The sequence below is a fragment of the Lagopus leucura genome, unplaced genomic scaffold (genome assembly GCF_019238085.1).
Source record: "Lagopus leucura isolate 7727_CA_CO unplaced genomic scaffold, USGS_WTPT01 Super-Scaffold_100001, whole genome shotgun sequence".
Classification (NCBI taxonomy): domain Eukaryota; kingdom Metazoa; phylum Chordata; class Aves; order Galliformes; family Phasianidae; genus Lagopus; species Lagopus leucura.
Window position 1 is genome coordinate 44,686,765 of NW_024962262.1, and position 22,968 is coordinate 44,709,732.

The 22,968-nt window shown below is 38.8% G+C and overlaps 2 protein-coding genes across 5 annotated transcripts in view; one reads left to right on the forward strand and one right to left on the reverse strand.

Annotated features, from left to right (window-relative positions):
• Window positions 1–22,089, forward strand: part of ST6GAL2 (ST6 beta-galactoside alpha-2,6-sialyltransferase 2) — a 50,834-nt gene extending 28,745 nt beyond the window's left edge. For all 4 annotated transcript variants that reach the window (XM_042868211.1, XM_042868210.1, XM_042868209.1 and 1 more), the window contains 4 exons: window positions 381–478; window positions 3,224–3,325; window positions 4,397–4,571; window positions 17,138–22,089. In XM_042868211.1, coding sequence (XP_042724145.1) covers window positions 381–478; window positions 3,224–3,325; window positions 4,397–4,571; window positions 17,138–17,406 — 644 coding nt within the window. In that variant the 3' untranslated portion in view covers window positions 17,407–22,089. The remainder of the gene's footprint in view (window positions 1–380; window positions 479–3,223; window positions 3,326–4,396; window positions 4,572–17,137) is intronic.
• LOC122178190 (pinopsin-like) overlaps window positions 14,719–22,968 on the reverse strand; it is a 73,473-nt gene continuing 65,223 nt past the window's right edge. The window contains exon 4 of the mRNA XM_042868213.1: window positions 14,719–14,943. Within this exon, the coding sequence (XP_042724147.1) occupies window positions 14,719–14,943 (225 nt within the window). The remainder of the gene's footprint in view (window positions 14,944–22,968) is intronic.

The following is a 22,968-nucleotide window of genomic DNA, read 5'->3' on the forward strand; positions in this document are numbered from 1 at the left end:
TGAAACTCACTGATCATTGTGGTCCTTTTCAACCCAGGCCATTCTGTGATTCTATGATTAACTGTAAATTTTACAATAGAGATAGCAAGTGACTGTGTGTGCTGGATGTACTGATAACCTTTCTATGTGAATTTTATCAAATAAACATTTTTAAGTATTGAAAGCTAAATTTACAAATGGTGATTTTTTTTTCCAGTGGATAATAATGTATGGCAGATGCAAGTGGATTTTTGTTTGCTTGTAGCAGAATGTTTGTAATCCTTAGAATAGCAAGATCAGGAGAAATGTGCAAGTTTTACATTAGTTGAGATAATTTGTTTTATTTTAATGTTCAGTCCCATTAAGAAAAATAAAAATGACCCCAATATTTGTGCTCCCAGATTCTCATGATGCTGTTCTAAGATTTAATTCTGCTCCAACACGTGGCTATGAAAAAGATGTTGGAAATAAAACGACGATGCGAATCATTAACTCTCAGGTAAGCTCTTCCTTCTGTGAATTCAAGTCAGTGTCGCTTTTGCATGATACGACATTAAATTAATGACTTCTGAGAAAATGTTGGGTAGTCTGGGAAACAGCTAGTAATTTAACAGTCATGATATAGAACAGGTAAAAGTTCTCCCTTACAGTGATGTTGACACAAGCCGTCAGTTCAGAATGATTGCAGTAGTTACTTGTTATCCGTGTTGCAAGGAATTGGTTTGCAGAGCTTCTCATGTGTTCTGCACCTCTTCAGGCTGTGCAGGATGCCACAGTCCTCAGTAACAAAGAATTTTGCCACACCACTTCCAGGATCTTCATAAAACCTGATCTGTGGGAATCCCAAAGCTTTGTTCTTTTCTCCTGTTCCCCAATTATTTCCTCACTGAAAGGTGAAGAGGATGAGGACTGATTTGTCTGACAGCCATTGTTCTTTAAAAATTTGGAGCAATCTAGTGAAAAACTTCTGTATCCACTGGATGTTACACCTGAGATGAGTTTGTTCATCTGAATAGAAATAGAAAATGGGATTTTTAGCACATCAGTGTCAACAAATGAAGCATGCATTGAGCTATAGTGACACCTGATGGTTGTATTTTTTTTAATTTTGAAAAACTGTTGCCTTGGGCAAACTAAATGTCTTTCATCTTTATGAAATGCAGCCGAAGTGTAATAACAGAATTGCTAAGAGCTTTATAAAATACTGATATGGCGAGTTTACTTAGTGCCAAGGGTACGGCTGGCCGCACAGCATTTTGTGTATGTGCTGATTCATGGTGAAGAACATAAAATCTTACTCTGGGTTTAGTAATATATTGGAGAGTGCTGATGTAACTGATGTACATCTTAGTGTCGTTTATCTCAACTGTGTTTTTGGGGTTTTTTTTTCCCCATCTGTTCTTCATTTTGCTTTGGGTTACTTTCTGCCAAAACATCCTAATTATTGACCATGCCTAAGCCCCTGTCCCAAAGCAAGAAGAAGAGCTTAGAAACTTGATTTAGTTGACTAGTCTAACTATGGACCTTACAGAGAAAGAGAAAAATGCCTGCAGGGAGTGATTTGAGCTTTGCTTCTCCAGTCATCTCACACAGCTTCCTTGCAAACATTTGTATTCCCATCACCTTTCTGTTCCTTCAGAGAGGTCAGAAGCTTCGTGCTGAGAAACTGGCCTTTCCCTGCCAGGAGAGAAATTTGCACAGGTCACTTAATAGAACTGGCTTTCCTTACCAGTACTGAAGATGTGTAATCCATACTGGTTTTCTGATCCTCCTTCTCTCCTTACTGTAGGAAATTCCTTCATTCAGTTGATTAAAAGGCTGTTGTGGCCCTCTCCTTCCCTCACATTCCCTGCTATGAAAACCCAAAGGATGTGAAGGAAGCCAGTGCAAGCACAACACATATTGTTATTCCAGAGGAAATTCATCTCATACATATGAATGCATGTTCACTAAGAGTGAAATTTCTATGGACAACACCTCTGAAGGACTCTTGCTTGCTGAAAGGCAAGCAGAGCTCCTTTGTGTGATAACTGTAGAACTGAGCTTTAAAAAGCTTGACCTTTTGGTATGCTTACTCTGTAGTCTTATAAAAGAAGTTTATGTTCTCAGGCAAAAACTGCTCTGAGAAATGGAGTTAGGGATGCTGATGGCAGCAAGACTAATTCTGTTCTTATTGTAGAAGGCTGGTGCAAAGTCATTAAGCTCAAAGTTTATGGTAGAAAGAATATTGCTATGGCAACAATATTATTTTTCTGAAGAAAAATATGCATAATCAAATATGGCTCATTGGATCCTAAAGGGAAATGAAAATTAGTATGAATTTGTCTGGAATGTTGATTAGTTTAACAGCTGGAGCTAAATTCATGCTGCATCAACCAGTGCAGAAATCATTCAGTTCAGTCCTTCCATTGGGTTGGATGCACCAGAGCTCAGAGAGATCTGGTTAGACACAGAGAGTCTGGGTAAGAAGCCAGCAGAAGTGGAAGGGAAGCCTCCATCGGGGTGGGAGGATCAAGCAGAGTACTAGAAAAGGTGGGATGAAGCTATGAGAGTGCAGTAGATTAGAGCAATATCACAGTTACTTCAAAAATAGTACTATCACACGTCTATTCCTGGAATTCTTTTTCTTGGTATACGAGCTTTTACTGTCATGGTTTAATTTTCCTTTTCAGAGGTACTTCACATGACACTGTGCTGCTGTTGAAATGAGAAAACAACCAATGGGGGGGAGAATAAAAGAAAAATACAAAGACAAGGGTATTCTTTGGGGCTGCAGCTCTTCAAAGAAAGCTAGTCTGTGTCCAAAAAGAGGATCCTGCAGGCAATGTGAAATATCGTAGCTTTCATTGTAATGTTCCGGAACACGCAGTAGTGCTGATGTACAATTATGCAGAATCTCAAGTGGTCTCATCACATCACAGATGGAGAGTAACTCAGAGTACTGCTACTTCAAACTGTCATAGTGCTGTTTATGGCTAGGCTCTTTGTATGTATATATGTGTGTATATATATATATATGTATATATATGTATGTATAAAAACAACCCTATTTTTGGGTATTATGTATAAAAGGGTCTATATACATATATATGTATATATATATAATAGAACAAGTTGCTTAAAGTCAAATTAAATTAGAACAAAGAGCAGAGTGGGGAGGACTGTTTATTTTAGGGTAGGGTTTTGCCCTATTACTGGGTCCCATTTGCTTTTAACTGCATTTTTTTTACACATGTATTTGCAGATTCTCACCAACCCAAACCATCACTTTGTCGACAGCTCCTTGTACAAAGATGTTATCTTAGTAGCCTGGGATCCTGCGCCCTACTCTGCGAATTTGAACGTGGTAAGATGTCTCCTTGTTCCTTTCTTCCCAGTCAGTCCCAAAATACTGGGCAAAATTTGTCTATTTAGTACTCCTGTCTCCCTGTTTCTCACCACAGTGAACCTCAAAGTCATTCTCTGAGGAGCAGGGTTCACTACTTATGCCTGAACTGGCCAAACTTGTACTAGAGTGGCTTCCTCTGAGATACTAGAATAGATGAATGGTGTGGATTTTTTTCGGTAAGGTATGCTACTATTTTTATGTGGCAGTGAATTTTCTGTATATTTGCAAAGGAGGGATATTGCTAGATCTCAGAAAGAGGCTTTATCAAGAAAGGTAACAAATTGCATCCTTCTTTTCCCACCTTCCCAGACGAAATACAGCACCTCAGTAACAATTTCTCTTGGTGCTTTCCCTGTGTCCCAGGCCTCCCTCTACCAGTTCCCCTTTGCGTCTGCTCCCCCACAGCCATCTGTGCTCCTCGCTGAGAGCAGCCAACGTTCGTCTGGTTGTCACTTGGAGAGCCTCTGCCTAGGCAAGTGCTGCAGCTCCAGTGGACCAGTTGATCTGATGGTTCTTGGCAGGGGGAGCTGGGAGCTGAGCAGGCTGTAAGTAGGAAGAAACCTTCATCTGCTCAACTCCCATGGCAGCAGATGCCAGAAACTGCCTGCTTCTTGCATAGGCTGTCACAGGGCTGCTTCACTTGCTGATGTTTGATGTGCCTTGTGGGCTTGAGTGGGAGTCGGGGTTGGCTTGTCCTGCTGCACTTAGTTGATTATTGGATGTCTCTGTGTGAAAAAAGGCAGAAGAGTGGCCCAGAATGAGGATTTCTAGGACAAATGTTCACCAATGCCAGCTGCCTTCATAGAATCACTAATGACTTGAATTAGAATGGGCCTCAAAGCCCATGCAGTCCCAACTCTCTGCCATAGGCAGGGCTGCTCTCTACCAGCTCAGGTGTCCAGGGCCTCATACAGCTTGGCCTTGAGTGCCTCCAGGGCATTCAAGCTCATTCACATTGTTTCTCGTATAGCATTCAAAATACATTGGATAACATAAGATTTAAGAAAGTTCTTGCTTTTTTCTTCCCAGTGGTATAAGAAGCCGGACTACAATCTGTTCACTCCCTATGTACAGCATCGCAGGAAGAATCCAAACCAGCCTTTTTACATTCTCCATCCAAAGTTTATATGGCAGCTCTGGGACATCATTCAGGAGAACACTAAAGAGAAAATACAGCCCAACCCTCCTTCTTCAGGTTTTATTGGTAGGTGCATCAAGGATGGGCCCAGTCCTATGTTAGATAAAAACAAAGCTATAAATGTGTATGTTTCATGAGTATCTCATGTATGTACATCTATTTTTTGTTCTTGATCGAAACTGGAATAATGATTATTCAAAATACAAGAAATGAGAACTATAAAACAGTTGGGTGAATTTACTGTTCTGCTTTCTCACTCTTCATATTCATAGTATATGTATCATACTTCTAAAATACACGCATCTATGAGAAATTTATATTATTCCATATTAATTTATCCATTGACAACCAACTCAATTCTGAAGTTCTTTGTTGAGATCATATAACAGTGGTGCTCAAGACCATTAGTGAAAGCATGCAGCACATCATGCTGTGAGGGTGGAGTCACTGATGCAGTCTGACAGACCAGACTGTAATCCCATGCACATGCCTAGGAATGAAATTTCCCTGTCACAGCTTCCAGTGAAGTCTGTAAGAGGCTGAAGCATCCCCTTTCTTCTTACCCTCAAAGCAATAGAATTTCATCATATTTTTCCATCATTTGTTAATATTTATTGGGGGACAGTTTGGCACTGAGGCCACAGTTCATGCTGCCTAATGTCGTAAATGAGAGCATTATCTGGGAACATAGCAAGTCCTTATTGTGAATGTTGAAAGGACGCGTGTAGTTCAGAGGAGCAAAACTGAGTCAGGATCTTCCTTATTTATGCATCTAGAGGCACAGGAATCAATAGAACTCCAAGTGCCATTGTCTGCCTTGGAAACTTGTCTTTTCATTTGAATCTAAAAGCAATGATATATGACATTTCATCAGCTATGGGAAGACCATTTCTGAGCACTCATACTGGGCTTCGTATGCAGTAGTGGCATCCTATGGTTTTGTGGAGCTCACCAAGGGCTATAGGGAGAGTGCTTGAGGCTCTGAGTGGGATAACATAAAGGTGCCTGAAAAAGCGTCCATTGATGTCCTGAGTTGGCTGTGCTTGTCTGGATCGTGAGTGGAAAGAAGAAAAGGGTTGTGTGGGGGAAGGATGGCTTTGCAGTGGGTTACTTCTTGAAGTGAGATTTTTGGTGCCTGTGTGTAGAAATTCATAAGGAGAAGTCTGCTCATGTGGAATGATCTCATCAGCAGCATTCACATTCTGCAAAAGCAATTCTTGGAGTAATGAAGTTGCTGATAAAAATAGGATAACAGCTGCTGATCATAAGAATAGTGGAGAGGATCACTGTGCTGTCAATCTGTACTCTCCACAGTATATAAGAAACACTTCAAAAGCTTTCTTTGAAGAAACATGATTTAATTTCACTGTAAGAATAAAACAGTGATCTTCAACCCCGAACCTAAATGTTCCTGACAAAAATATACTACAAGCAGAGAATGCTTGGAAAACATTAACTGCTAAAGAAGCAAAAACATTGGCAACAAAAGCTGCACAGTTACATGTAATAAGTGTGTGGAGATTTAGATTAGGCTATTTGCCTATTTTATTTATAATATAAGAATGCCTATTATTTATTTATAATATATTACTTTATCTATCTGGTTCTTGTCCAAAGTAAACTTTTATATATTTTAGCAAGGCTAATATTAGCTTCTAGAAAATAAGACAGTAAGACATGCTCATTGAGAGTCATACGCACCTCGTTTGATAACTACCTACTATTTTGATAGATGCATTTTAAATGTGTCATTAGGGAAAGGCTTCCTATTTTAGAAATATTATTGAATAGATGTCAATCCACTGCACATATAATATAATAAAAACTGGGAGAGAGCACAGGAACAGCAACTATATCCTTTCAAAGGGCAAGACAAAGCATAGAGCATATAATGCAGCTCGGCAGAAATCTGAAAAGTCATGTTGGTCTTCATGTCAGGTATCTCTCAACAACTCATGCAGCAAATATCCATTTGGAACTGAAGCTGAAAGGCACAACTGAGTGCACCTGTACGAAACATGTTCTGACTATCAAACTTCTTCCTATTTATTAGTCCCAGTTTACAAAATTGGATAAATTGTAAAAATTAAAACGTGGATACATCAGGAATGTCAGGAACATTTTAGGGTGGTCTTAGAGAATTACTTCAGCAATTACATCTTGAACCTGAAATTTATATCCCTTTCTGCTGCTTAGTATTATTTACAAGAAACTGAGTCTTCCCAAAGGGAGGATTTGGGATGGAAGGTGTTCTCACGGTGTTTCTCTGCAGCACTGAGTCACCCATCCTTCAGCAGTAGAGAGAATCTTTTAACATTCAAGAGATTCAGGAGAATCATTTAACACTGTTTAAATAGCTATGTGAAGGTACTTAAGTCACAATATTATTAATCCTTTCGGAAAAGGGGCAAGTGGTTCATTTGTGAGGAAGAGGTAGTCTTGTACATATTGTTACCTGAGTGGGAAGAGTTGGAACCTTTTCCCTGGTAACTTCACTGCATAGGAGCTGAAGAGGACAAGTTTTGTGCTTATTTTGGGTTATGGGTTGCTCTGTTTCAGCATAACTCTGTCCTGGAGCCCCAAGCTCCCCCACACCCCACCCGTATTAGCTCAGTATGTTGTTGAGTTGAGGCATCTGCACTGCAGTAGCTCAAGGCTGAGGTGAGGGAAGAATAGTGCACATCTTTGCTGGAGGAAAGGGGTGTGGAGGGTCTGTGGGGAGGAGCAGGCTTGAATGTGCTACAGGCTACATTGAAAATAAGGCACAAGTCTGGAATGCTTTGATAATATCACATTTTATGTACATTCTCATACAGATTTAAATCTTGCAGTAATTGCATATGTCACTGCTTCTAGCCACTTCTGAAATGCTAAACTATAATGCATATACTATGGAGGTTTTATTAAAATCAGGTGAAATGAATACTACCCAATACACATCAACTTCATCCAGTTTCTATGGCATCAGGCTGTAGCATGCAGATCTTCCTGCTTTCAGTTTTCTTCCAAGCGAGATGTCACCTTGCAGCAACCCATCCATCACAGATGCCATTCTGCACCTTAGCAGTGCTACAAATATCTGACTGCAGTCTTTTGCATTGAATTTGCTGTTGGTTTAACAATGCTTCCTGTCCAGCTTAATGATAGGTATAAGTTCAGGACATCATTGAAAACAGACTGAACGCATTGTCAAATTGCATCCAGTTTGTAGTGTGTTACTTTATGGGTATGCCATCTTTGTATGGCACAGACAAGTCATTCTCTAATGGAGCTGCCTCAAGGGGTTTGAATAATGACCAAGAACATAGATTTGTTGTTGGATTTTTTTGTTTGTTTTGCTTTGTTTTTTGGGGATCAGTGCTCCAAGGGAAAATAAATCTTTTGTTTTAATCTGGGAGTCTTTTGGCTTGTTTTCTGAGACACTGCAAGACACTGATGAAGACTTTTCCTAGCTTGTAACTTTGTCTTTTGGCATGTCATATCTTAGCTAATGTCATTCCTCGTTATAAATTATTCACTCTTTGTGTCCCTAATCTAATCTTAGATGAGCTTTGAGAATCCTTTTCCCGAATATTTTTGCATTGTTTCTGTGGCTGACGCCTTCATGCTTTTAAACAAAAGACTGCCTGCTGTTCTCATTGTCTTGCATTAGCCCTAGGCAACAAGTTGCTTTGGTGACTTTTTGCAGTTGGCAACACTAGTTCACACTTGGTTGAAAACTGGGGTTGTTAAACGAATATTGATATGTTTACATCCAGTCCTGGACTGTGAACTGCTGCATATTTTTCAGACATGATGAAATGTAGGAGTCCAGCCACCAAATCTCATGTAATCTGGATTATATACAGTTTTGTAATGAAGACCCCTTTATATGAATTCCTGCTTTCTGTAGTCCATTGGCACGTTTTTCTAACTCACCTCTTCAGAAGTGATTTTACCTGAAATTCACATTTGTATACCTGTCACTTTTTTTCAGCAGCTTTTGTCTTTTTGACAGTGTTAGTCTGTTGGCTTTTTTAACTCCCAAATCTGAACGTGGTTTGTGTAGGTTTCTACGTTTTATTAGCTTAATAAATGAACCACTGAATGCAAAATGATTACCAAGCCCAGGTTAATTTATTGCTAGGAGAAGGAAGAGGCTCGTTTGAGGCTTTACAGTTCACATTACAGACTCAAAACAGTTCTGCATCATTAATATCATTAATATTTAGTCTTTATGTGCATGCATTGAGACAATCATACAAGCAAGACTACCATTACACTTCAGTAGTAGCAGTTCAGTATATGACTAAGAGTTTAAATTTAAAATGGCTTCAGAGAGCGTGTTGAACAGAAGTGTGCAGCTCATCTCCAGCTCTGCTTAGAAAAACACACTTCCATGAGCTGAAAGAAACAATTCGACTTAGTAAGACTTGCCTTTGTCACTTAGATTATCACTTTATTACTTAATCAGCTGTTCTTCAGTGGTTGGTTGAAGAACTGAAGGGTGCTTTTCAGCTCAGTATTGTTCAAGTGTTTTATGCAGAGAAATAATATTTCCAATACATAATCTTCCAATACATATTTTTTTTTCATTTACATTAAAAACATTACAGAGCTTGAGCATCTCCCTTACTTAAACTCCTACTTCCTTCCTTACTTACTCCTACTATCTTAAATTACAGACATAAAAAAAACAGACTTCTCTCTTCATCCAAATCACATTAAAACCCGAAAATTAAAAACCAAATCACATTAAAAATCTTCAGTATTCTGGCACATCACCCAAATTTAGATAATATATTTTAAAAATATATTTTAAAAAATATGTGGATGTTACTGGTCAATATTTTCCAGTCTATGCTCATATTACAGAGTATATTACTGTGATCAATGTATAGATTTTTGCATTCCACATTGTGACAGATACGTCATTTTCTAGCTCTAGTACATAATGTGAGTATTATACATCTAAGATGACAAGTATTACACAATTTGTTAGGCTTAGGCATTTGGTAATTATTAAATTCCTTAATAAGTATTTGTTTTTCTGCAAATATAGGTAATGTTCTATTTCAGTTAGTTTTGTCATAGTACATCAACAGGTGTAAAAGAACCAATTTTAAGAAACAGAATAGTTTTAAAAGTTCAGAGTTTCTTTTTATGTATGTTCCAAAGAATACCTGAGGCAAATTTGGCCCTGTTTCAAGGAGTAACAAATTTTCCTGTGGTATCTGAAATCCAACAAGCTACTTTGTTTACTCAAGAGTAAAAAAATAGAGTTGATAGAAGTAGCCTAGCATATAGAGAACTATAGTTTCTAAACACTTTATGTGCATTTGTAATGCTTTCAAGTGCTTGTGTTATCAAACACAGACATATTGGTGCATCTAGCTTTAATTCTTTCCTGTAAATAAACTTGTGCTGTCTGTGAAGTAAGTCACACTGTGAGTGTAATAATCAGATTACGCTTATTCATATTTTTCCAGAGTCTCTTAAATTTTGTTAAAGTGATGCTGAACTTTTGCTGAATGTTTGAGTGGTACATTATTTTAGATGCTTTTGTACAGCATCTGTTGAGTTCAGGTACATTAAGCTGTAGGTTATTTTCTTATTATCTAGAGAACATTTTTAAATTAGTGTGCTAACCACAAAGCCTAATTGTACTGTACAAAAGATTCATGCTGGAAATTGGATAACTGCTGGGTCATTAAAATCACCAAGAACAAATTAAGAAACATTTTCTCCTTTTGATTAGAATCCATAATCATAGAGTCATAGAGTCACAGAATGGCTTGTGTTGGAATTTATTTCTGTAAACTGTCCATGCAAATAATTTAATTTTGTTTTAAATGTTTTCATTACAGATTGTAAAATTCCAGGAATTTACTTATGCCACTCAGACTGAGTTAAACCATACCCTAAGCATCCTAACATCATGAAAGTCTGCTGAATAGAAAAAAAAAGAAAAAAAAAAAAGAACAAAAAAAGACACACGTCCTTCTGAGGACTTAGAAATATAAATATATCGTATTTTGAAAGCCACCATACTTCATTGGCATCTGATATTGTGCTGCTTTAAGAAACTTGCACGTTGACTGTTTCTCTAACGTCATTTCTTTGGAGTGTATAACCAAGATGTTATAATTGCAATATAATCAAAAGAGTAAGGCAAAAGCAAACAAGGATCACAAAAGAGAATAAGTAGAAGAGCTTACCCTTGGGTTGAGCTCACTAGAAGATACCAAAAGAGGAGGATCTCCAGAAGAGATCCTTCCCCTCTGGTAGCCAGCTCTTAAATAGGTCCAGGAGGGGGGGAGCCTGGCTCCACCCCTTCCGGCAGCACAGGTGAATTGCCTTCAGCTGTGCTCCTCTGGCTGACTCAAGGCTCACCTCAGGTGATTAATCAGAGGTTCAGGCCGTGACTTAGCAGTTCCCATACAGGAGTAATATATTGTAGCGTACTTCACAAAGTAAAGCTCACAGTCCTGTATTTTTTTCAACACAGTAGTTAGGAGCATTGTCATTCACCTATAAAACATTAATGAAGCACACCTTTGAGTGATTCCTATGAAACAAGTTTCCCCTACGCAAGCAGAATTATTATGCATTTTTTCATCTTATATTTGTAATCCTAAAAGGATTTCTGAAAGATGGAAAATCCAACAAGGGTATTACCGTAGATTAGAAAAGAGAATATTCTTTTCAATGAAGAAATATCTTCAGCTGCAGTTTTGAATGTATGGTTCTACCAGTCACGTTTGCCAAAGCTAAAATTACACAAGATAGCTTGACCTTTTCCTTTCTATGAATTTTTGATTGGATAATTAATATCTAGCTATTAAAACATAATCATCAGACTTGGAAGAAAAGTCATTTTCCAGCCTGCTTGCTGATTCCACGATCATGCCTATCATGTTATTTTTGAATGCTTCAGTGAACTTTTGAAAATATTTGAGTTTCATTTCCATTCTTAAAGATACTCAGTGCTGAATTGGGCAAGGCTGCGAGAAAACTGATCTAACTTCAGAGCTGTACTTGATCTGATGGGAGAGATTGGACTCAACAAGTTCGGGAGATCCCTTTCCCTCTGAAGTAATCCATGGGTCCCTCCAGACCACACTGTGATTTCATCACTCAAACTGACAGTATTTCTACTCTTTATACTCTTTGTACAATAATGGGGTCTTGACCAAGTTCCCTAGGCATGGTAGTAATACTGCTACTAGTAGATTAATTAGATTAATCTAGGTAATCTAGATTTTACTGAGATTATTCAGTAAATAAAGGCATTTTTGTGTGTGTGTCCCATGAATACTACTTGGTATTCACCTTTCTAAGGAGTACTTCTCCATTTTGCTCTTTGCCTGCTGTAGATAGCTCCTTCTGTTTTACTTTTTCTTAAGTCATGCATATCACAGAATCACAGAATGGCCAGGGTTGGAAGGGACCTCAAGGATCATGAATTTCCAACCCCCCTGCCACATGCAGGGCCACCAACCTCCCCATTTGATATTAGACCAGGCTGCCCAGGGCCCCATCCAATCTGCCCTTGTCCTCTGGTCTTCCCTAGATACTTTGTTATTTGTTCCTTTCTCTCTGATTCCCATACATCCTTATGAGTGAAAAAAGGCCATCTCCCATCAGCTTGGTCCTTGCACATAAAAGTGATTTCTGTCCATAGCCAGGTTAGTCAGAGTGCAGGATTCATATGTCCTAGCTTTAGATGCTTCCACATTATGATTGTGATAGTGTGATTGTCAGCCTCAGACACAGCAGAGCAAAGGGTAAATATGGCTGTTAGACCTGTGCTCCTTTCTACGTGTAAAACTCCTGGCTTACACTGAGAGAGAGGTATAATACAAGAGAAATACAAGTTATCTGTAACCATTCCTTTTTTCCCATCATCATCAGAAGGAACGTCTTCATGATCCGTGCTTAAGTGCTTACTATAGGATGAGTTGGCAGGCACTGCATCCCGAGAATGCACTTTCTTCCACTGACAGCAAAGGAATCTGTGATAGCTATTTGAGGTGTAGATGTCTGCATCATTGGGCAAATTTGGTCAGATGAATCACACTTTGTTTTCATTTCTTAATCCAGTGTTCCTGAAAAAAGTATTTACATGATTTTTCTCTAAGCTAAAGAGCTTTAGATCTAGAAGGGAGAAGGTACAGATATCAAGAACCAGACTGTCTGTTCACTTTCTACCTAGTCACTGAAGAGAAAAAACAACACTTATAAGGATCAATTTAATCCCATCATAAAACATATATCTAAAATAAGTCTGACGAATTTTACCACAGAAATGCCTGCCTCTTGTCAATGTCTTTAAAGAGGACTGTAGACCAGACTGCTTGGAAATGCGAATGTACATCTCTGTGGGATTAATTCTGCCCAGACTACAAGGTTATGGGATAGCAACTCTCTTTCCATCTTCCATTAACATCTACTTAGGTGCTGAGTGAGCCAGTTGGCACTGTTTTATATGTAGTAATTGTTCATTGTCTGAAAGCTAACTTAAGGACTGTGAACAGAGACCAGTGTTTGGGTGTATTATATGGAAATTCTTTGCCTTACAGGCTATCAGAAAATTTGTTTATCCTTTATGGTGATGATCAAGGAGGAGTGATGAGATATGAAACAAACTTGTAGATGATATTGCATTGGGCAGTGATGTGAAAATTACATAGATGAAAGAAGCAAATAGATGTACTCTGAGCAGCACAGGGAAAAGAATTAAAGAAGGGAAACCTGGAAACTGAAGTCAGTGTGTGGGGGAGAAAATTTCAGCTGCGGAGGAGAAACCAGGGAAGCAATAACACAAAAAGATGTGTAAAGATAATTGAGATTACAAATGGAAATGAGATTGGACATTCAAAGGAAAGCAGAATAACATGAGCAAGTTTAGAGAGCAGAGAAAAACTGAATCCATCCTAGTACTAGTGCGAATGTCCTCATGGTTTAAAGTGCTGCTATTGTATTAAAGATGTTTTTTGTAAACTTAGATGGCAATAAGATCTAGAGGTATTCCCATGTGGAGGAAGTTCATATCTTAGAAGGTATGGGACAGTACTGAACCCATTTGTTTTCTATTTTAATTAGGATTCAATTCATACAAAGAAAGCAGCTCACAAATGTTTTTGGTTTTTTTTCCCCCCAAGAAAGAGCATTTTGGGGGGTGTTTTTTGTGTGTCCTGTAGATCAAATGTGTTATCCTGAGTGTCTTGGGTTCTCACTCATCAGCTATTGGGATGAAAGTGCTGGCTGTATCACACTATTGGTCTCTTTGACTGTGGTGTTAAAGATGCTAAAGAAAAAAAAGTCTGGCACTGACCATTGTTTGTTTTTGTTTTTTTTTTTGCTGGATTTGTGCATTTGACAGGTGCATCAGGTCTGTAAGTCTCAGGATTACTCACATTTCCACCAGGAAAGATAAACCTCTGTGGCCCATAGACACCTCAGTGTATGGTAGTCTCTAGTCATTCACAGATTCATAGAATCACTGAACAGTTTGGGTTGGAAGGGACCTCAGAGCCCAGCAGCCCAAACTCCTGCCTTGGGCAGGGCTGCCCCCCACCAGCTCAGGCTGCCCAGGGCACCAACGAACCTGGCCTTGGGCGCCTCCAGGGACGGGGCATTGTCAAACTCTTCCAGTTCGTTTACCTTAGATTTAAATGCAAAGGTGTTGCTGTAAATTAACTGTTACCACTCAGAAACCAGCCCTCTGAGTCACCGTTTAATCCTTAAAAACATCCTTGTCCAATACAAGCAAAAAATTTGAATTGACTGCCAATACAAGCAAAAAAATTGAATTGACTGCCAGAAATTAGTTATCTGATTTACCTAATCTGAAACCACAAAGAATGGACTGTGTAGAATGACATAGGAAAAGCAAAAAGCTAAATTAGATAGTACGTATCTTTTAGATTGATTCTGGAGGACACAGATCCACAGGTCACTGAGAACTAAAACGTTACTATTTCTGAGTGCTCCATTAACTAATTTACAGGAAAGTCAATGACACTGCTTGGAATTTTGTCATTATGAACCATACCATCTTTGCTGTTACTAAGGAAATGATAACAGAGTCCCAGTTTTTGTTCTTGACAGCTTTCTTATCCCACAAATGGCAATTTCCTCTAGTAATTTTAAGGTTAGCTGGGTAACGTGACAGTGACATCAAACATTTTCTGTTTAAGGCTTGTATTTTCCATCAGAATCAATTTTCCTCTTACAGTGGTGGTACAGCTTTTGCAGCTGGCTCCAGTCTTGACTCTGGGTGCAGGAGAGAAGTGACTTTATGGTCTGTTTCTGGACATGGTTCATCATTGCACACCTTTCCACCGTCTGTTCTCTGATTCAGCTGGATAACGGTCACCTTGGAGTGGCAGGTGGGCTCTCCATCAGTTGAGGAAGGAGGTTCACAGTGGAAAAGCAGGCGAAAGCATTTGTAAAACTGAAACAACAAACAAACAATTCTAGATATATTTGCTAGGCAGGCTAAATATATAGAGCATCTCTGTAAGAGTTTGGAGGCAAGGCAGTGTGGCTTGTGCTTTTTACCCACATTGAAAGTAGACATTTTTTCATCTTGCTGCTTAAGATTAAAGTTCACTTAAATTTGTGGACTTTTCCTTTGAAATTGATACGCTTTGCCTTTCTAAGGCCATAGGCTGTGTAGATTTTAAAGCTGTAGAAGAATGTGAGATGTTTTCAGAACCTTTTATTTGTGATAAAAGAAGATTTAATCACAGAAGTAATTGGTTTTCAGTTACTTCACGCATCAGGCGAGGAAAAATATCATTTTGATAATCTAATGATACACAGCAGGAAGAACATAAGGTTCTTTTCATTAACAAGCCATTGAAATGTTCCCAAACTGCAAACTGAGCTTCAGAAAACAGCTTTGCTTAATTAAAGAAGCAAAATAATTTTTTATGTTAATTCATTTCACTTTTGACAATCATCCAAAACACCTTTGATGCTTTTTGATTCCAAAACTGTTGTAATGAAAAAAAAAACCCCAATGACTTCAGTTCTCATTTGTATTTGCAAAATGAGCAGAATTAGTCCAGCTGTCTCCTCTGAGAGCTGGCGGTCATGTACAACAGATGCGGTTACCAGCAGTGCAAGAAGTGTTTCAATAAATTTTCTATATGTTTTGATTTTTAAAGTTGCATCTTAAAAAAAAAAAAAAAAAAATATATCAACAAGGCTTAATCAATCATTTTCCTTTCATATGTTGTATAAAATGGAAGAGGTGGAAGAGGTTCTCGTAAACTGATGTGAAGTTGATGTGAAAGTATTGCAGTTTAGGCAGTGCTATTGATCAATATATATTAGTCCCTTCAAAAGTGTGCAAATGCTACATATAAGTTTCTCTCAGAGCTATAAAAACCTTCTAGTAGTACAGGTTTACAGTTATGCCATGGGGAAGCAACGTCTGCCTAAGCACCTGTTTTCCTCCAGATCCTCTATTGGTCTTATTTTTCATCCCAAACACAGGATTAAGGAGAGTAACAACAGCATCTAAGGAGTGCACATAAGGTTAAAGCTAACCTTTGGCTGTCTTTAAACAGGGGCTTTAAACATTTCCTTAAGGTCTTTCTATGCAGCTATTGACAATGCAGGTGATTGTCTGCTATTCAGACATGGCAAGAAAGAGTGAGTTAGCATTTTGTAGGTTCCTCCTTGCTGAACAGAAGGTGGAATGAGGTTTTTCCTCTTGAAGACACTGCTCTAAGAGGGACTTCACCCTTCTGAGTCTTTCTCCATGAAGTCCACCAGAAAATTCTGAGAAAGCTCTGGACTTTCACCCATCAATACTGGTTGATGCTTCTTCTGCATGTACTTAGGCTGCTTTCCTTGCAATGTCTTCCTGTCTATAGAGAAGCAGGTGAATAGAAAAAGGGGAGTTGCTTCAATTCCAGGCCAAAAAAGACCAACGTTATAATAAGGTGTAGATGTTTCAGTGATTACACTGGTACCCCAATATTGCCAATGATTGGAAGCAACCATTCAAAACTTGCCAAGTGAGGAAACATGGGTGATACTGGATCATTTTTCAGTTTTTGTTTCTCATTGCCGTTATATACAAAAAAAGGAGAGGGCAAATAGTATTCTCCTAGATTCTCCAGAGCCTTGAAGATAAAAATGTATGTAAACATTTGCAAGACAAATATATCTTAAAGCACAGCATTGGCTGGAAAGGGAATAACTGGAAATTTTTTAGATCTCTTGTGCATAACAGGCCAGAATTTAGCTGTGTGTTTGGTAGAAATATAAAGAAAAGCTCCTTAAAAACATCAGGCAACTGCTCTGCATGTGTGCATAATCTGAATTGTCCAAGTGAATGTGTATACCTAGTCTGTCTTGGTAAACAATTTCAAGAATTCATGATAAACTATGAAATGTCATCAGTTGGCTTAGTGCACGGCTGCTTTAGATCCTTGATTCTTGTGTGGGATATTTTGTGGACAGGGTGGGGAAAACAGGGAGGTGGGAGAGAATAGTCTTCTCCCTCAAGGAGGCTGACGCTGTGCAAGCTCTTACAGGCCTTTTACTTCGTCCTTATGCTTCGTGTACCGCCTTGTCAACTCTATAGGGATCAGTCTGTATAAGTTCACTCTTGTTTTCACTTTTTGCTCCAGGTATCCTCATCATGATGTCCATGTGTAGCGAAGTGCACGTGTACGAATACATCCCTTCAGTCCGACAGACCGACCTATGTCACTACCACGAACTCTACTACGATGCAGCTTGTACCTTAGGGGCTTATCATCCGCTGCTCTATGAGAAGCTGTTGGTGCAGAGGATGAACAAAGGTTTGCAGGACGATCTGTACCGAAAGGGGAAGGTCATTTTGCCAGGGTTCAAGTCTGTCAAATGCCCGGAACGAAATGATTTCCCACCCTTGTAGAAGAGAGTCCTTCACAAACAATGTGCAATAAGGTACTACTGTCGTACTATAAACAAGGAGAGAATACTTGAAAAATGTATCTTAGACCAATCCAGTCTTGAGTCTTTAAATTGTAATTAAGTAGCAGGCATGAGAAATACTTCTTTTCTGAGCCTGAGTATTTATTACTGCTTTGCAAATAGTTAAAGAAAACAAAAAGCTTAGCTTACAAAAGGTGCAGAGGACATACTTAGGCCGAAATATAATGTATTGTTGTGGGTGTGACTGTCGGAATTCGTCAGTGGTCTCTTATGCCACATATGCTAGATTGTAACTTTTTTTAAATGAACTTATTTAACTGTTAAATCTGGCATTGTGTAGCAGCCTGTATCGCTCGTGTACAGAGCTGCCATTTGAACAATGCAGCATTTCTCATGGCTCCATGGGATTTTCACACTCTCCAAGAATGAAGTAATTGCTACTCTGAGCTGAATATTCATTGATTAAAGGAGTCTTTTAATTCCTATTCATACACTGGTTCACTCGTGGGCTTCTAACTGTACAGGAGGCCTTATGGTGGCTATGAAATCAGTGCAGATGTAGATGGCAAAACACGCAGCTAAATCAGTTAAATCACTGGATGCACCCTTGGTGTCACATCCCATTGCTCACACTGAGCGGGGTACAGGGAAAAGAGAAATTCCTCATTTCTGTAGAAAGCAACAAACATATTGATAACCTGTTCAGAAAAATATTTTCCCTGAGAGGCCTACAAAGAGGGTGTAAGTGAGAGGGAAATGATGCCTTCCCACACTACGCACAGATAAAAACTATCCAGAGAAAGCCAAGGGAGACTGTGTAGCAAACACAAGTTGCGCTGCAAGCAAATGTAGAGGGAGCTCACCTTTCTGCAGCAAAGATAGCACTGAGGATTACAGACATCATTTGTGAGGTATTTCACTGTGATCAAAATCAAATTCATTTGCTCACAACTTACTGCTCTTAAGAAAGTATGGGAGTTGTTTGACAAAAGAGGAGGATATCAGCACTTTTTTACTGCATGTTTGAAAAGCTGTACCCCAGAGAAGCTGTAATGCCTGCAAAAACAAACTGACTGTGGACAGCATGTGGAGATCATTTAATATTTTCCTTCATGACACACAATGAGAACATTCTCTAAAGGCAATTCTGAAAATCGACGTGAACGCTAAGACATCTAAAATATGAAGACTTCAGTTTCAGATTGCCTCCTGAGTGGCAGGAGGATTTTTGTGTGCTGTTTTTCTTTCCATTGATGGCGGTGTTTGTTTTTTTTTTTCACATGACTGTACCTTTTCCCATAGGTCAAATTTAGTAGAACACAGCTGTATCCTCTTCATGTCCATTCAGTGAAAAGACAGACAGTTCAAAAAGGCAACTGAGAGTTTGTGTTGGAAAGTATCTTTTGTGTTTTGTCTTATGCAACAGTGAGACAGTAAGTGTGCAAATGGTATGAATGACTATTTCCACTTTGATAGCAATGTAAGCATCATCACAGGGTCTTTTTTTTTTTTTTCCCTCTGCTCTTAGGGTCTGATGATTTTTTCTCCTCAAAAGGGAAGAATATCTCTTGCATAGGGCTTAGCTTTCTTTTCCCATGTAGCTTCTTAATTTGGGCCTTATGATCCTCTAAGATTCCTCTCGCTGACAGGAAATATGTCCAGATGGTCTAAAAACTGTACTTCTACATTCTGTGTGTAACTGTGTCCATTAATCATTCTGGTACATATAAAAAGGAACAGATTTTATTTATATTAGCTTCAGACTCTGGATATATTAGCTACTGATGTATGTCAGCAACTTTTATTCTTAATAACATTGTTATTTAATCTTGTGGAGGATAAATAACCTACTATTCTATTTTTTAGTATGTTTGGTAAGGTGCCTGCAAAACATTTGAAGTCTGAGCAAGTACTACCGAATACATCTGCCTTTCCAGCATGTTGGGTTAGCTGCCACATGTGTGTAACGGAAGGGAGATGGTTACCTTTCTAGAACTAGTAACTGCTACTTTCTGTAAGCAGGAAATTGTCAAGTTCTGAAAAAAAGCATATCACTTTGGTCTGCAACCACTAACCTCAAACTCTGATTTCCATTAAAAAAAATAGTAACTGTATTACTCAGCTATCCATAGCAAGATTATGTTGTATTACTTCTTCAGTAAGTTGTCCACATAGCTGTTGCACAGAACAAGGTGGTTTTTGCAGAGTTCCATGCAGCAAGTGCTATCATACCTACTTAATGCATCATTTAAGTCATGATGTAGAACCAGGTCTGAGACACCAGAAAACAAACTATATATTTTCACTGTACTGGACTTTGCACATTTAAGGCCTTTCAGCGGATTTTTTTTCTTTGCTGGTATGCTGACACTCTTCAACCTTTTGAGATATTTGTGCAACTGTTTCCAGGAGAATTTGATGTATTCTGATTTATATAGCAGTCACTGCTCCACCATAAGTTCAGTGTGGATGCCGTGGCACCATCACCTCAGAAGATGCCACAGAACTGTGCTGCTGGCACTTACTTGCTTGCAAAGGGTAGAAGACCAATTTATGATCCCCATCTTCTTGAAAACTCAAGGATCCCTAGAGTGGCTTTGTAGCACTGGTTTCCACTGTGATTTTACATTGGTCTGTCTGGTCAAACAGCTGATGACTGCTTAAAGAGATTTTGTTCCCCTACTGTCTTTCTTGTCCTTTGTTTTTTGATGCAAGTGCAAATACATCCTGATTTGCTAACTGAGGGCTCTCCTCCACTTTGTTCAAAAGGGGAAGGGGTGGAAATGAAGAGGGAACATGAAGGACCTGTAGAGGTACTGCTATCACCAGTGCTTACACTCTCTGTGGTTTTGGCGTTGGTGGCTTTCATAGGAGCCCACCAAGTATTTCTTGCATTTGTGGGCATTTCACCGTCCTTCACAAGGGCAAAGATCCAGTCAACTTGAAGCAATGAGTGTGTAGTAACACTGAATCTGTGTGTCTTTTAAAAACAGTGATGTGTGAGAGTGCAGTTTATAGATACTTACCAAATGTAGACAATGTGGAAGAAAATGCATCTTCCCACCCAGATCACAGGGTTTTTGGAAGTAGATGTGGGCATGGCTTCATAGCTCTCCTGTGCAGCTATTGCACACTAGCAGAGAGAAATGGTACCAAGGCAAGGGAGGTCTGCACTGACTAAGCTCTTGACACATGCCATCAGCAAAGCAAACACCGCTGTTAGTTGATGCCTGAGCTCCCTTCAGACTTGGTACAGTGAGTCAGGTTTCAAATTTGTGGAGTTTTACTGACAAATAGGAATAAATTGCCTTCAAAAGCCAGAGAGCCCCTTTTCTGTGCCCTGGTACTGTGGACAAAAGTTGCACTCAGTTGAAACTAAGCAGAAACACAGCAGCATCTTAAGTAAACGTGCTGAGTTTATTTTGAATTTCATTAAGCTCCACTGTGAATTCTTTAGTCTTTCTGACATGTGGTGCTCTATCATTTTATGCATTCAACCTTTGAATGGTTAAGTCAAGGTATTCTTCTGTTTATGAAAGAAAAATTAGGACAGGTTTTGCCTCATTTTGAGCCAAAATCTTTCTGCTATAGGTAAATTACTAATTGTTCCATTCCTTTATAGTTCTAAAGATTACCTGGGCATAGACTCACAGTTCAGCTCAGTTTAATTCTTAATTAAACTACTGAATACTACTTTTTTTTCTTTTACCTCACTGTGCAGTTTTATGCTAGTGAAACTCTGGTTAAGTTAGGGAAATTACAATGATAAAAGAAATTGTACCTTGAGAGAGAAGGAGCTTGTTTACACACTGTGATCTGCAATCTCTCTGTACAGATAAACAAATTCTGGAGCTTGTTCCTATTGACCTCTTGGCAAAGTCAACAAATCCAAGAGAGCATTTTACTAAAATGAAGAGTAGTATCTACATACACGAAATGGTTTTGCAGACTGAGCATACTCATTTTAAAGTTGGATTGAACCAAGTAGTTCCAAATAAAAGTCCAATTCACAGTGATTTTTTCATTCCCTTCCTCCTCAGCAGTTCTTAAGGATGGAGAATGCCACTTGAAAGGTGACGCAGGTGTACCATGAAAGGAATATCAAACACATAGGCTGCAAAAATAAATGGGTCCTCTTTTTCCTGACATGCTTTTTAAAGTTGACACACATATTAAATAAATGAAATTGCTTTTTGAAGTAGGTGATTCGGAAACCTGTAGTAGGAGCACCGGGCTCTTTCCTGGAAGCTATCCTCTCTCTCACACAGAAGGAGGATACCTGATTTAACTGTTTGAAATTTAAAGTAGCCCGTGTCTGGGCACGCCTGCGTCGTTAAATGAGCTTTGATACTGCAAATTTCTTCTCTCTGGCTTAGTGATCAGATTCAGAGTTTTGTTCTTTAAATAAGAGTTGTGTGTAAAAGCCTTACGTTTACCCATATCATCGCATCACTCCTAGACTATGTAGTCATTGAACTATTCAAATATAGACTGTGTACTTTTTTAATAGCTTTGAGAATTATTTTGTATGATGATTTTTTTAAATGAATGTGTACTCTAATAACAAAGCTTAAGATTTTACAGGAGTCACATTTTTAAGAAGTGTTTGTATACATTTTAACACTTTTTATATTTTCTATTATGATTTTGTATATTTTTATGTACGCACAGTGTACAGATTTTTTCCTGTAAATAAAGCATTGGTTTTCATTTGTTTAAGAGTGCTTGTCTTTTCATACTGGCTTGCGTGAATGACACTGAACTGCAGACAGCTAAACAGGGAATGTAACTGTCACTGATCTCAAATTGAAATGGACTGACAGACTGAAAATTTGCTTTCAGTAAACTACAGAAAACAAGGGAACATTCCAAAGGCAGTTTTATTCTTAAATGAATGTGTCTACCCAAGCAGGTAGTTCATTTGGCAGTTCATTTCTTGGGATGTTCAAGCACTCTAAGCATGTCGTGCTCTGGTGATTTGATGCTGTACTTGAAATGCTAATAAACTAAGTAAATAGCTGTGCCATCCATTCAAGGAATCCAACATTATGTCTTAACAAGAATAGGCTTTTTTGATAACTATTATTTAAGTGAAAAACAGCTTAACAAAGGAAAGCATAACTTGTCATTTGATTTGTGATGAAAAACCATATAACGTGACCACTACAAGTCTACTTCCTTCCATTAAACATGTAGTATTACACTGTGTTGGTAGTCTTTGAACAATGTGTAAAGAACAAGCATCAGCAACAAGTCCAAGAGACAATTAAGCCAAGGGAGGAGCCACATGTCCCTTGGACTGATGTCCCAACCACTCCTGCAAGGGTCCAGAACAATGCCCAAGAAATGGACAACCATGGGAGGGGGCCTGGTGCTGCCTTTGTTGGTTTGACTGGCGTCTCGTGTCTCAACCAAACCTGGAACTGGAGCCAACAGTTCCAAATAAGGGCTAGGGGAGACTTCCCAACTCTTTTTGCTTTGATAATATAAATAAGGTCTAGGAGAGGGCCAGCCCAGCCCTTTTTCTTCACTGCTGCTGCCC